This window comes from Coenobita brevimanus, chromosome 80 (genome assembly GCF_032717465.1).
Source record: "Coenobita brevimanus isolate Jiangsu-jjx chromosome 80, ASM3271746v2, whole genome shotgun sequence".
NCBI classification, from domain to species: domain Eukaryota; kingdom Metazoa; phylum Arthropoda; class Malacostraca; order Decapoda; family Coenobitidae; genus Coenobita; species Coenobita brevimanus.
In genome coordinates this window covers 5,127,236-5,142,109 of record NC_137033.1, presented here as the reverse complement: position 1 = coordinate 5,142,109, position 14,874 = coordinate 5,127,236, and the positions used below count along the sequence as shown (strand labels likewise).

The 14,874-nt window shown below is 41.7% G+C and overlaps 1 protein-coding gene across 1 annotated transcript; it reads left to right on the top strand.

The window, feature by feature from the left end:
- The first annotated feature begins 992 nt into the window (after window positions 1-992).
- LOC145409215 (pro-resilin-like) lies at window positions 993-4,637 on the top strand. The gene is made up of 2 exons (XM_080279701.1): window positions 993-1,183; window positions 4,475-4,637. Exons 1-2 carry the CDS (start codon window positions 993-995, stop codon window positions 4,635-4,637), a joined length of 354 nt encoding a protein of 117 aa, XP_080135827.1.
- Window positions 4,638-14,874: the final 10,237 nt, after the last annotated feature.

Genomic DNA, 14,874 nt, shown 5'->3' with positions numbered 1-14,874 from the left:
TGCCTGGAACAAGATTATCATTCCTATATGGATATATTTATGGGAGAATGATCCGCTGCCTGGAGGCTTCACGGGAGGACAATTGTTCGTAAAGTCAGAAGGTGAGTGACGCTATGCGACCCGTGTGTTCTCCCCGACTGAGTTACTTTCCTTCCTGATCTGTCATATCAAAGAGAATCATATAAAGGTAGGGAAATACAGTAAACATCTCTCAGTTGAAGAATATTATCCAGCAGAAGAAATCGTTAGGTAAAGAAAAAAAGAAAGACATGTTAAGAGAACTTTGACTGCACAGCCTTCCGTGTGTTACAGCACAACTTGTCCTAGAAATTAACTGCATCGTCTTTCCCATTCCTATTCCATCCTTCGCCAACATCTATCTCAATCCCTCATATCTCTGATCAATAGGGTACTTCCCTTCGGTTCCTCTCAGTTTCTCGTCCATCCCTTGTCTCACTGTATATCTTTCCTCTTCCGACATAACTCTTCCTTCATTCTTTTGGTCTCTTCCTACCAATTTCGTCTGAATTTTTTTCCCACTCGAAGCCTAACCTCTGTTCTCACCTATTGTTTATTAGCTTGATGCTTTCCCTTCTCCTTTCGCTAGCCAGTTGCTGCAAATTTTTTACCTCTTCCAGTTCTCCACTGCCCTCCCCTCTACCATCCCCTCCCTTCCTACCCCGCCTGAGCCGCTCTTTATATAAAGCCGAGGCAAGAGTGTCTGAGCATCTCACTCTCTCACCTCACTCCCAGACATGAAGGTAAACCACTGATTCCACTACACACACACACACACACACACACACACACACACACACACACAGGATTTTTTTTTTTTTAGTGCACACTGATGCCCAGTCGTAAGTAATGTAGATTTTGTATGACTGGAGAAGTAGATCAGTAAAAACTGTAAGACGAATGAATACAACAGTATTATCATCAAACACACACATCCTAGAAAAACCCATTTTCCCTACCCCCAGGCTGTGGTTATGGTAGCCGTGTGTGTGGTGGCGGCGGTGGCGGCTCCTCAGAACAACCAGGGCTACGGCTACCAGCCCCCCTCCTCTCAGTACGGGGACGGCCCCGCCCAGTACAGCTTCCAGTGGGAGGTGAATGACGTGGACTCCGGCAACCAATATGGCCACCAGGAGCAGAGGGAAGGCGACAACACGCAGGGCAGGTAAACACTAACACCACCTACATTTGCCTTTCGTAAGCTATTTTTTTTTTTTTCAAGCAAACCATGTTATGACAATAACCTTTTTGAGGCTCACAACAGAAACTGCGTTACTCTTATCTTTACATTAACATCAGTGATGCCAATCAAATTTATTTATTCATCTATCTAGATCTATCTATCTATCTGTCTATTTCCAGACACCTTAATCCCGTGAGGGGTGGCCACAAACAAATCGCCTCCATGTCGCTCTGTCTCCCGCCATTTCATTGTCTTGCTCCCAGCGCCCACACCCCTCTTTCATATACCTCTCCACTCCATCCCTCCATCTCATCCTTGGCCTCCCCTTCCCTCTTCCCCCCTCCACCTCACTCACATACACTCTCCTTGTCAGTCTCTCACTCTCCATCCTCTCCACATGAGCAGGCCACCTCAGTGTGTTTCTCCTAACGCTTCCTATCAGAACCACATCTACACCACAAAGCTCATTCACTTCCTTATTTGTCAGTCTGTCTCTCCATGTGACTCCACATGCTCCTCTCAAATAACTCATTTCCACTGCTCTCACTCTTGACTTCTGTCACTCCAGCAAGGTCCAAGCTTCACTTCCATACGTTAGAGTTGGTATCACAGTATTGTCATGCAGTAGCTTTTTCACTTTCATGCTCATTTCCCTGTTTTTTATCAATGCTTTTAAAGAACCAGCAACCTTCCTTTCTTCTCTGTTGTACCCTTTCAAGCACTTCACCCTCTAAACTTCCATCCTTACTCATCACAATACCCAAGTACTTAAATGCACTTAAAGTTTCCATTTCCACCTCATCTAACCTCACAGTACATTTACTGACTTCACTTCTCTCGAAGACCATAACATTACTCTTCCCTACATTCACCGTTAGATTCCGTTTCTTACACATTCTCCCAAACTCATGCACCAAGCCTTGCAGCTCCCCTTCGTCTTCCCTTAACAACACAGTATCATCTGCAAACAACAGTACAGGGAGTTTCCAAACACTGCCCTTTCTCACTAGGGCAGCTCCAACATCCACTGCCCTACCTTGTATCTTTGTATAGCCCCATCCATAGACAGATTGAACAACCATGGAGACATGACGCATCCCTGTTTCAATCCAGCCTTCAAATAGAAAAATTCACTCAGTTCACTCTCCACACAAACTGCAGACTTAACACCGTCATACATACTCTTCACGGCCTTCAACAACTTCTTCTATTTCTCCAGTTCATTTGGACTTTGATTCTGATCACCACTTGCTGGTGGTCAGAAAGTCCACTCCTCCAACCTCTATATACTCTTGCATCCATTACACACCTTCTCATCCTTTCATCCACACACATAATCAGTCATTGCCTTCCTTTCATTCAGTTCACCACCCACCCTTCTCATCACTCGCTACATATACCTATGGATCATTTTGTGCCTGAAGAGGGTATTAGTTATCACCAACCCCCTCCCGGCTCAAATGTCCATTAAAGCACTGCCTCATCCATCTCTGCAGGCACACCCCACTCACCAACTACTTCATCCACCTTCACATTCCCTATTTTTCCATTTATATTTCCAATCAAAAACACTCTCTCATTCCTTTCAAACTTTTCCATGTAAGCTTCCACATTTGTCCAGAACTCTTCTCTCCCTCTGTTTGCACGATCTTGCATTGGCGCATACACGCACACAATCGCACACATATGTAGTCCAACTTTTAATCATACCCACACAATCCGTCAACCAACTGATACCACCCACTCTCTTTTTCCCCTTTTCCATTTGTTACAGGGGAATAATTATACCTGACTTCCAATCCTCCGGGACTCTCACCTTCCTCCCAGGCCAATCTGAACATCTTCCATACTCCCATTCTACTCACAATCTCTCCCTCATGCGTTCAGCATTTCAGTTAGTCCACATACATCCACTTTCGCATCCTCATGCACATGGACAATCGCTCATTCTTTCACCTCATCATTTGCACCCCTTACATTCCATGTAGCTATCCGTACCATGTCCTTTGTTCGGTCCTCAGTCGTCACCTTTTCGTCAGGCCTGGGTCCCAGGCTTCTTGTTCGTAATTTTAGTTAGTTGTTTTCTGGGGAGGGGCACTAACCCTCCGTCAACCCACTTGTTGTCACGTAAGGAACACGTGTTGGTTGGTTATAAGATTACCATCCAGCGTCGTAAATGCTTTCCCGGTTTACAGGAAATCTTTTGGCTTGCCACTCAGTGCAGAGCTACCCTAACAACAGAGTACCACTACACTAAGTGTATTTTATTCATGTCTCCGATAAAACAGCGTCATTGTTTTTAACGTTAGTCTGATTTTTTTTTTTTTTTTTTTTTTTTCAGTAGCAAATTTCTTCTGTAACATCCGTTCATTCTCATAACAAGAAAGCAACATTGTTTTATTCTTCCGTGTATTCTATGTTGTGAGTTCACTACATCCCTTGGAGGGCCACCTTGTTTTATAACCATTTTTAACGATAGCTTACAACCACACCTTTCTTTTACTTTTACTCTCACTGGATCTCTTCCTGAACTTCTGTGTCTTTTTTCCCTCTTTCATTCCTCTTCCAGTGCCAAACAAAGGTCAGAGGAGTTCATTGTTCGTGTGACTAACCCGTTGCTGACTTTCTCGCTCTATCAGTATTCTTGAACTATTTATTTTAACTCTACCTCTCTTGTATCACACTTTTTGCCCATTTTATCAAGTGAGTCAGCAGGTTCTCGTTATGCATGTTCATGTTATCAACGGTACGACTTGTTTTACCTCCAATCATTTTCGGACTTATCTTATATCTGTATCAATTCTGAAAGTTGATTTGATCAATTCTGTATAGTCTGCTATGGTTCAGATTAAATTAATACACTGGGCAGCTAATATACACATTTTCATCCTAAGATATGGATGGAGAATGTTTTTCAAACATGCATCTACCTCCGTTCGTTAACAAGCTGTAGGACTATAGCGATTTTTTTTTTTTCCTTACTTACAATCACCCTGCCAAGAATTATGATTTCAGCCAACATTCTTGAGTACTCTCACGAGCAAAAGTTCGGCGAGAGTCATTTGCTAGCACCTTACAGAAGAATATTTTTTTATTCTTCCCGAACGACAGAGACGATCCTTCCTTCTCACACTTTTCTGTTGTGAATTTGATGTTGTCCTCTGTCTCATACACATTTCTTGTTTTCATGTAACACTTCACATTGCCACAGCCGGCAGTGAACTGTAAGCGACCTTATCCTTGTGATATTATTTGCCGCTCTTCATCCATCAGTTACTACGTGCAGCTGCCTGACTCCCGCCTCCTGAAGGTGGAGTACTACGTGGACGAGGAAGGCTACCACCCCACCATCACCTATGAGGGCGAGGCCACCTACCCTTCACAGCCCAGTGGAGGATATTCCCTCCCAGAAAAGTCAGGGAGATATGATGGTTGAGTGATTCACAGCTTCTCTAGTCTCTTCGCAACAGTACTTTCTGGCACTTATCTTTTGTTTCATTATTTGTTAGTGCTGTTTTATCACTGCCCATCTTCACACCGCATCCAACACAGGCGCTCCGTCCCCCCATGCATTCATTATTTTTTTATTCCTCTCCTCATTGTCTCTCCCTGTTAGTTCCTTTTTTTTCTTTTTTTCTTTTTTCACTTCACACGCAGTGTCACCACTACAATGTAAATACCATCAATATCCTTGTCTAGCCTATTTCTTTTGCGTTTTTTTTTTTATCTTTGTGTCCTGCAGCACATTCTTTTCTGCCACTTTCTTCTCCCTCTTTTAATATACTATCTCCTAGTTTTTACTTTCACTTTGTCTCCTTTCACTTTACATTTCAATCCTCTTGTATAAAAACTGAACGTCTTACTTTCATTTTCCTTTCACATCCACGATCGACTAATTATCTCACCGCAATTCCCCTCCCTCGCATTCACCCAAACTCACCCATGCACACCTGATACGAGAAACAGTTGATCCTATATCCATTTGATCTTTAAGCAGGTCATAACATATACACCTGGTCCACTGCACGCCTAATCTCACATACACGCGATTACATATACAGCCAAACACATATGCAATATACCTGATCACACACACACACACACACACACACACACACACACACACACACACACACACACACACACACACACACACACACTGCCTCATCTACGACATTGGCAGATTTTCTCGTGCCATGATTGCTTTGTTGTTATTGTTATTCCTGTAACCAAATGATTGTTGTGTTTGACGAAACTTAGAGATATATTTTTATACATTTATTTTTATACTGAATAGATTTATAATTTACATGATTACTGTTTTTTTGTGCGTCACTGTTACATTTTCTGTAATGATATGGAAATAAAAACAGTATCTGCATATACCGAATGTAATTGTTTTCCTTTTTGTACACCATTTAATGTGGTCAGACCAGCTTATTGGCCTTCTGTGTTATATACAGTCTGGACCAAAAGTGCAACTATTATTCTACTGAGATTACTTCACACTTTGGGGTATGTCCGTCACTGGTTCTTATGATACACCAGATCAAAGAGAATCATTCGTGGGCAGACGCATACCAAGCCTATCTCAGCCTTAGAATATTAGCCAGAAGAGAAAAGTGACAGTAAAAGAGGTGAAATACTATGCGAGCTTTCATTTTTGACTGTAGACATTATAGGATGTTACACAGGAACAACAAAAGCTTTATGCATTTTGATTCTTAAATACATCTTATCATATTCGAAGGAACACTGCTTTCTGCGGCGAAGAAGCTTCTGTATCCCAGTGATCAAAGAAGCTACGATTTGAAGTCAGGTGCAGCCATGCTTGGCAGGTTCACTGTTAGAAATCAGACAAAAGATGTCCTGCAGCGACACTGCCATTAGCCATGCGTCTGTGAGGTACATGCTCAACTCGGCCTTCAGCCCACTATGACAGTCATGCTGGATCATGACACCAGAGGCTGTCTTTTTTCTGGCTTCGGAGATTTCGTAATGTTTTATTCCACAGCGATAAGTTTTGTGCATCACACATCAACAGTCCTGATGTACATTAGTGATGCAGACTGTGTCGATATTGAACATGTATACATATAGAAAATACTAGAGAATGTGAAGCGTAAGATAGAAAATGCTGTAAATCGTTATGGACGAGTGGAAAGTTATCTATCCCAACCGGAGCATGGAAATGGAATAGCTGGCCACGACGACAGTCACACCTACTCCAAAGCAAAAGATGTCAAGATCCTCATTATTAAAACTGAGATTACAAAGTGGAAGGCAAACTCCCAATTTCTTATAGTCATTTGTTAAAGCCACGATGACATTAAAGTATATATGATTTCTTTATTTCACTGAGGTCGGAAGGACAAGAGAAGTAAACATAACAGTTGTGTAGTGATCTTGTTCAGTGTCACACAAGCAATCATGAAAAGAGAGACACTCCATAAGATTTTCAATCAACGAACTCGTAAATAGCAATACTGAAGAATAGTTTTGACAAATAGGAGAGCAGTACAAGTAATTACATTAAATAATGTATATATATGGCTGCCAGGGGTACACGGCGTTGCCCAAGTGAAACCATAGAATCGTGCATACCGGCATTGCCTGGGGCCCTGGATGACCACTCCCTCTGTAGGAGAAAAACCCCGGGTTCCCATTTTCTCTGAAAATGTGAATACACGTAATTGTAGGGAATATTAATTTTCACAAAGATATAGACACAGACATAGATATAGATACAAATGTAGATAAGCTATACTGTAGATATGTGTACTGCAATCTTCACGTGACAATAAGCTGAAAGATATGCAAAATGGTTTTATCATAGACCAGGAAACAATTTACTACGCTGGGTGGTAACTATATAACCATGAGAACGTCTGCTGGTCTAGTGGGTTAAGGCGATTCAGACGGATATGAATGGAGATTACTGCAAACAAAATACAATTCAGGGAAACGCAGCCATTCAATGTCTGTACCGAACTGCCTAGCGCCAGGTCCCTAAGCGCTTGATAGGTTATTAAGTATAGATAGATAGATAGACGCAGGGTACATCTTGAGTTGGCTCCGAAGTTAGGGAGCTAATTCTTGGGCAAGCTTTGAGCATAAAATGCTAAAGGAACATGGGTTGATTCCCAGGCGTATTGGGGTTACATTTATTAATGACCTTATGGGCAAAAATGATCATCATAATTTGCCCTTTAAGACATTAGTTATCGTAGCTACTTAACAATAGGAACTTAGTCTTTGTTGATTTAGCATTTTAATTTTTGGCTCAAATTTAGCACAAGAATCACCTCCCAAAGTTAATGAGCGAAGACCTTGCACACACACACACACACACACACACACACACACACACACACACACACACACACACACACACACACAGAAAGAGAGAGAGAGAGGGAGAGAGAGAGAGAGAGAGAGAGAGAGAGAGAGAGTCAGACGTTATAATCCCGTAAGGGGTGGCCGTTTGCCTTTGAGATAGTTGTTTTACGGGGAGGGGCACTAACCCTCCGTTAACCCACTTGTTGACACGTAGGAAACACATACAAATATGTTGGTTATATGGTTACCACCCAGTGTTGTAAATGGTTTCCTGACTTACAGGAAACCATTAGGGTAGTCACTCAGTGTAAAAACAAAAGAAAAGTAGAGTAATAATAACCGACAGGAGAGATAGGAGAAATAGGAAGAGAGGAGGGCAGAAAAAAAATTTAATAATAAAGGTGAAGAGAGAAGTACGCAGCACTACATCAAATGAGTGGATGATGGTCGCCACCACCTATATATATATATATATATATATATATATATATATATATATATATATATATATATATATATATATATGGTAGTGAGCCATGAGTAAGGGTTAATGGGCATCTAAATGAATGGTTCACGATAGGTGTGGGCATGCGACAAGGTTGTGATATCCTCATGGTTGTTCAATACATATATGGATGGGGTGATGAGAGAAGTAAAAACACGAGTAATGGAGAGAGTGATGGCGTTGGTAATGAATGGTGATGGATGGAATATCTCAAATTTGTTGTATGCTGATGCAGTACTGCTAGCAAATATCGAACAAGAACCCGGTAGGCTAGTGCAGAGTTTTGCTGATGTCTTTGAGCGTCGTGCCTTGAGAGTAAATGTAGAAAAAGTAAAGTGATGGTTGTTGAGAGAGAAGGTGACTCCCAGTGAGATGTTACAGTCAATGGAGAGAGACTGGAACTGGTGAGAGTTCAAATACCTGGGTACAGTAATAGAAAAGAGAGGAAAGTGTGCAAAAGAAGTTGAAAGTGACACAAGGAAGAAAGGTAGCTGGTGCAATGAAGGCCTTAATAAGAAAAAGAGGCTTGAGTGTTGCAGCTGAACGAGGCATACATGAAGGAGTGTTAGTGCCAACTTTAACATATGGATGTGAGTCTATGGTGTGGCATGAAAATGAAAAGTCAAGAGTAAGAGCAATGGAGATGGGACTTATGAGGCTTGTATGTGGAGTGCAGAGGGTGGATAGGATACGACATAATGTGATTCATGAAAGACGTGGAGTGAGGAAGTAGGTGGACACCAGATTCGAAGAGAATGTACTGAGATGGTATGGTCATGTGGAGAGAATGGATAACAATAGAGTGGTGATAAATGTATACCTGAGTGAATCTGAAGAAGGGAGGAGGCGAGGTAGGTCAAGGAGAAGGTGGAGAGATATGGTGGATGAATGTGTGAGGAAGAGAGGTTTGGAAGTCGGTGAGGCTAGAGAACTGACAAGAGATCGAGCTGGCTGGATAAATCTTGTGAGGAGAAGTGCATGATCAGGGATTTGGCACCCATTTTTAATGTAGCAGTGTCCGGATTAACTCAATCGCATACGTTTATGTGAAGCTACAGAACGTGGTGAATGTCTTTGGCGTATCCAATAGAACCAGGATTCTGGGGGCTTTAGTGATGAGTGAATGGAAGCGTGGCCCATTGGATTGGGCAATTTTGGGCTGTCTGGACACTGCTACTCCTCACCCTGCCCTAGGGTGGGCAAGGAGGTCCGGATGATGATGATGATGATCCATCCATCCATCCATCCATCATCCAAACCTACATTGCCCCATGAGGAGCGTAGAAGCCCTGGTCCCGACATTTAAGATGAGAGTGACCAGCCTCACTCATCCCTGAGTGGCATTACATGAGCAATCAACCCCAACCATCCCTTGGATATAAACCTTCACCAGCTCAATCCGATTGGAGAGCAAAAATTACCTACTAAACCACCAGGCGCCAAAATTTGGTTACATGGTTACCACCCACCGTAGTAAATGGTTTTCTGGTGTACAGGAAACCATTTGGCTTGTCACTCAGTGTAGAGTCACCCACAGGCAGAAGGAAGAGGAAAGAATGAAAGAAAGAAAGGCAGAAGAGGGAGTGTAAAGTCACCCGTAGGCAGAAGGACAAGGAAAGAATGAAGGAAAGACAAAAGAGGATGGAAGGAAAGCAGGATGGAGGAGAGGAAAGGACAGATACCCGAGAGCAGCACTACATCGAGTGAGTGCATGGTGATATATATATATATATATATATATATATATCTATATATATATATATATATATATATATATATATATATATATATATATATATGTATGTATGTATGTATGTATGTGAATATATATGTAGGTATTTTCTTCAACGCTGAATCGGTAGAGAGGTGGCCTGCAGTTCTAACGGACCCAGGTTCAAATCAACGCTGGGGCAAGCAACAGGTTAAAGATCTGAATTTCATACAGCAGACTTTACTGATCTACCAAGAGACCCGCCGACATGTCGTGAAAGTACCCCAGCTAATACCAATACACCAGTCCTGTATGAAATAGCCCTAGCGTGTATTCAGTTTGAACGGTGGGGGTTAGCACCGAAGTGGTGACATGTGGAGGGGTACTGTATGGTATGTAGGAGGACTACTGGACCTTAGAAGCAGACTGTGAAGCCTATGCCCGTGGTTGGACACATTAAAAAAGGAAAAAAAAAACTGTGCAACTCGGTAAGCATATCCACAACAGTTATTTCAATCGCTTCAGTTAAATTTACTTCTATACATGAGTAAAGTTAGTCTCACCCCACTGGTAAAACTCCACTCACACAGATTTTTCTGGCTTATTTGATTTCTCACAAGCAAATAAAAATACTTTCGATTAGATCTTATCATTTCTCCATAATATGCATCATTTGCCTTACCACTTTTCTGATTGTATTCACAGAAATCTTCAATTACAGCAATGAAATAACGTCGATCAGTCCTCTCTGTATCTCTCTGCGCTAACAAACTTTTCACTGTAACCTTTGTTATTCTCTACTTATGCTCATTCATTAGTATTTTCAAAATAGTTTTCCAGCTGTCCATTACTTCCCTTATAATGTAAGTATATACCTTGGCAAACTGAATACAACATAATTTTATCACAGTGCATATAAACTGACATAACATTGGTATGAATCATTATTGTGGAAAGTGACACGTAACGTTAATGTTACTTTTGACAGGTAAGTTTAATGACTGCAATACAAGGCGAGTTATAGCCAACGAGGTAGTGCTTTAGTTATGAGTAAGTCTTCCTTTTATCTGCTGAATGATGTAAAGTGCCTTGGTGTGCAGTTTTACAGTTAACGCTCTTTTTGCTTTAATTTCATTGTAATGTTTTGCTCATCACACTATTGCATTAAATTTTATATTGAAGCACTGAATAACTGGATTTTGATTTTATTTTTTTTATCTTGCTTCAACTGGAAAGGGGGAGGGTGAAAGACAGTTTTTCTTTGCCATCTTTTTCCTACTTTAAAAACATAACTGTCATGATCTAAACTGGGTCTAGCAGGAAACAGTCTACTGATTCGAATTTCATTAAAACACACTTGTCTGACTTTCCCCAAAACACACAGCATGTCACAACCCCCCCCCCCATACTATCATACCAGGCTTAATGAGACAGCCCCGGGATGTATTTAATATGGACTGTGTGTATGAGCGCCGAGATGGTGACATGTGAAGGTGTGTACCACGTAGGACAGCTGTTGGGCCTTAGGGAAGAGACTGTTAAATGCCCAAAATCAGGCACATTGTAAATTCTGTCCACTTGCTGTTTGATTTGCATTTTACTAGCACGAGTAAAAGCTCGCCGACAATCCGCTGTCAAAATTGTGTCTTGCTTTCTTTATATCTCATTCCTCACGGAAAAACAGAATATCCTTCCTTCCCTTGCTCTTTTATTATGTGCTTTGAACATCTGTTACATGAAAATACTTTATGCAAAACCTCCGATCGTCACATGGTTGATGTCACCCACACTCTGTTTGGCTGCCCTCACTAGTCTCCCTGACAGACAGTTGCTCTGGAATCACACGTTGACATTCAGACCAGCCTTCCAGCCACAGATTGCAAGCCCTTCCTCGCAGCCGTACCCTCAATACCCAACCCCATCCCACCTCCATCCCCACCACCCCTGCCAGTCCCTCCCATCCCCATATCCCCTCCCCGCATCCCTCCTACCCTGTACCATCCCGCTCCAGCACATCCACCTCCACTCACCCCCCCTCTCCCTTACCTCAGCGAACAACAACCACTGCTCTCAGCTTTCGACCGCTCACCCTAACTGGACAGAGTCGCGTTCGTAGACTCACAACGGTATTTCCTGCTTAGGTCCGAGTCTCTTCTCTCTCCCTCTTATTACTCATATAGTGAAAGTGTCTAAAGTCCTTGGAGTATTGTCTAACCAGGACCAAAATGATGTCAAAGGCGACTTAATAGCTAGAAAGTTACTCATCCTAATAATGCTTAAAGCTCACAACATTTTCAAACTGCTGTTGATTACATTAAATTTGTTATAATAACCAGTGTGCTCCAGAAATAGAAAAAAAAGATGAGGAAGGGAACGAGGCTATTATCAACCGGAAATATTGACCAGTAGTAAAGTGACAACGGATCTACGAACATTGTCGAAATTCTTATGAGATTTTAATAGGTGTTACTGAAGCTGGTATTCCCAAAACTTGGAGATGTTAAATATAGGCTTTTAGCGGTAGGTGGGGACGCTCACCATTCACTCACTGGATATAGTGCTGCTCTCGGGTGACAGCCATTTCCTTCCTTCCTCTCCTGTCTTTCTTTCCTTTATTCTGTCCTCTTCCTTCTGTCTACTGATGACTCTACACTGAGTGACAAGCCAAATGGTTTCCTGTACACCAGAAAACCATTTACTACACGGGGTGGTAACCATATAACCAAATTATGGCACCTGGTGGTTTAGTGGGTAATTAAAGAGCTCCAACGGGATTGAGCCTGTGTAGTTTTATATCCTAGGGGTGGTTGGGTTTTACTGCTCTTGTAATGCCACTCAGTGATGTGTGAGGCTGGTCACTCTCGTCTTAAATGTCGGGATCAACTTGCCTAGCCCCGGGCTCCTATGCACTTCATGGGGCAACACATAATTAAATGATGATGATGATAATTATTGGTTTCACTAGTACCCTCGCTGACTAACATTATTCTAAAGCCTAAACTCGTCTGGAAATAACAAGCATACTAGACTCCCACAAAAACTGTCATTGTAGTCGATGAATCAAAGGCTTTCATTACCATTCATTAAGACCCCCAACTGACATTATCATCTTCCACCAGACCTCCTTTTCCACCACAAAGTAGGGGGTGAGGTAGGGTCTAGAGAGCAGAAAAAAAATGATGGAATGAGATACTTACCAAAGTTTGCCCATATTGAATGAGCCACACTCCCATTCATTCATCACTGAAGCTCCAAGAATCCTGGCTCCACCTGACAGGTTCACACATATTCCACGTGTTGCATCACATCCACCCAACTGACACGTCACAAAAATATCCGTGCTACTATCCTCAGACCAGTCATTAATGTGGCATCCCTTGCATATCACGACAGTGCAGAGGCGGTGGGAATTAGTGACCATGTGTTGAATTATTGCAGCTGTTGTGATTCATCATCCGCTGGTATCAGACAACCCAATCAACCGGTTTTTCAGTCTATATACAGAACTGGATACAGCTTAACACTTCACTGCATTGAAGGATTTTGTAGTTTATTTTGTTAACAGTACAGATAATTTTATACAGGTTGGGGAGGCCTTTTTTGGATAAAGATGTTGATTAAGCATACATTTAACCTTTCCAGTTCGTATAAACTAATCAGCGCTCTCCTTTTCTCCTCCATCTCTCTTCCTTACCTAATTCTAAATTTCCATTCACCCTTCATATCTTCCTTATATATCTGACACACTTCTCTTCATCCCTCTCCCAGGCATCGTACCTTCTTAAAAAGGTCACAACGATGACTTCCTTTAAATTTCCATGTTTTTGACCACTGATGATTTTATTCAACTTAAACACTTTTCGAACCGGAGGGAACAGACATAACCATAATTAACCTCGTCACGGTAAGAAATCCCTTCACATAAAAAAATAAAAAAAATAGATCTAGCAAGACCAGTGTAAAGACATCAACAGGCTGCAGAATTTAAGTGGTATTTATTTTCTCTCGTTCTCCGTTTTTCCTCCTTTCCCTTCTTTCCATTCCCTCTCTCATCATCCCTTTCTTCGCCCTCTGTTTCCTCTCCCCTTTCTCGTACCTTTTTATTTTTGTCCCTATTCCAAAACTAGAGAGAGGGAGAGAAAGAAAGAAAGGAAGTAGGAAAGAGTAAAGTGGGGCAGGGCGCGTCCAGATTAGCTGATCAGAGAATGGACAACCAGTTATACAGTACGTTTTAGAAAGGGATACCAAAAAAATTAAGTTGTTACGAAATAGCTGTCTGAAATTACTGTACATGAACGCACAATGACAAAGGCGTATCCAGTTTTGTTAGGGGGGAGGAGGGAGGGGGCCAGCTTGGAAATCTGCCTTCTCTCCTCAATGGATGCATCATTCAAATGACACTACAGTATATAGTTTTTGATAGATTTTGCCAGATAATAGTCATGTACGAGTATTTGAGAGGATCCTCGCAATGTCATAATTCTCTCTCTCTCTCTCTCTCTCTCTCTCTCTCTCTCTCTCTCTCCCTGTCTGCCCCTACCCTCCCATCCATCTCAGCAATGTGGATCAAAGATATTTGCCGAAAAAACACCTACTCCTACATTTATGAATACACCCCTGTAGAGGAACAGTAACAAGTCAGCTCAAGTTTAATTATCAATAGTACGGTAGTGTTATACGTAAGAATGGGCAGGAAATAGCACAAAAAAAAAAAAAAAAAAAATCAGCTAAGAAAGATTAGCGAATTTTGAGTTGATATTGATAATTGTCTTGTAATTTTGTGTTTGTATGCAGAAAATGAAGTCAACTGAGCCATCCACACTGGAGTTATGGCAGGTTAAAAGCTTTATAAACGAGCGATTTTGTCAATTCGTATTCTTCTTCTCAGTTTTTAAGCTCACTTAATCTGACTACGTATGTACAGCCTGTAAGAAACTCACCATAAGACTCGCTATCACCAGGGGTAGTTCAATGACTGAGCGCTGTGTACAGAAAGAAAACTTGCCATCAATTACGCAGCTGCTTTTAACTAATGTTCAAAGGTCAAGTGCCCCGTGTCTGAGGTTATACGCATTTGCAGTTTTGTTTTCCAGTAATGCTCAGCTGCAAATGTTAAGT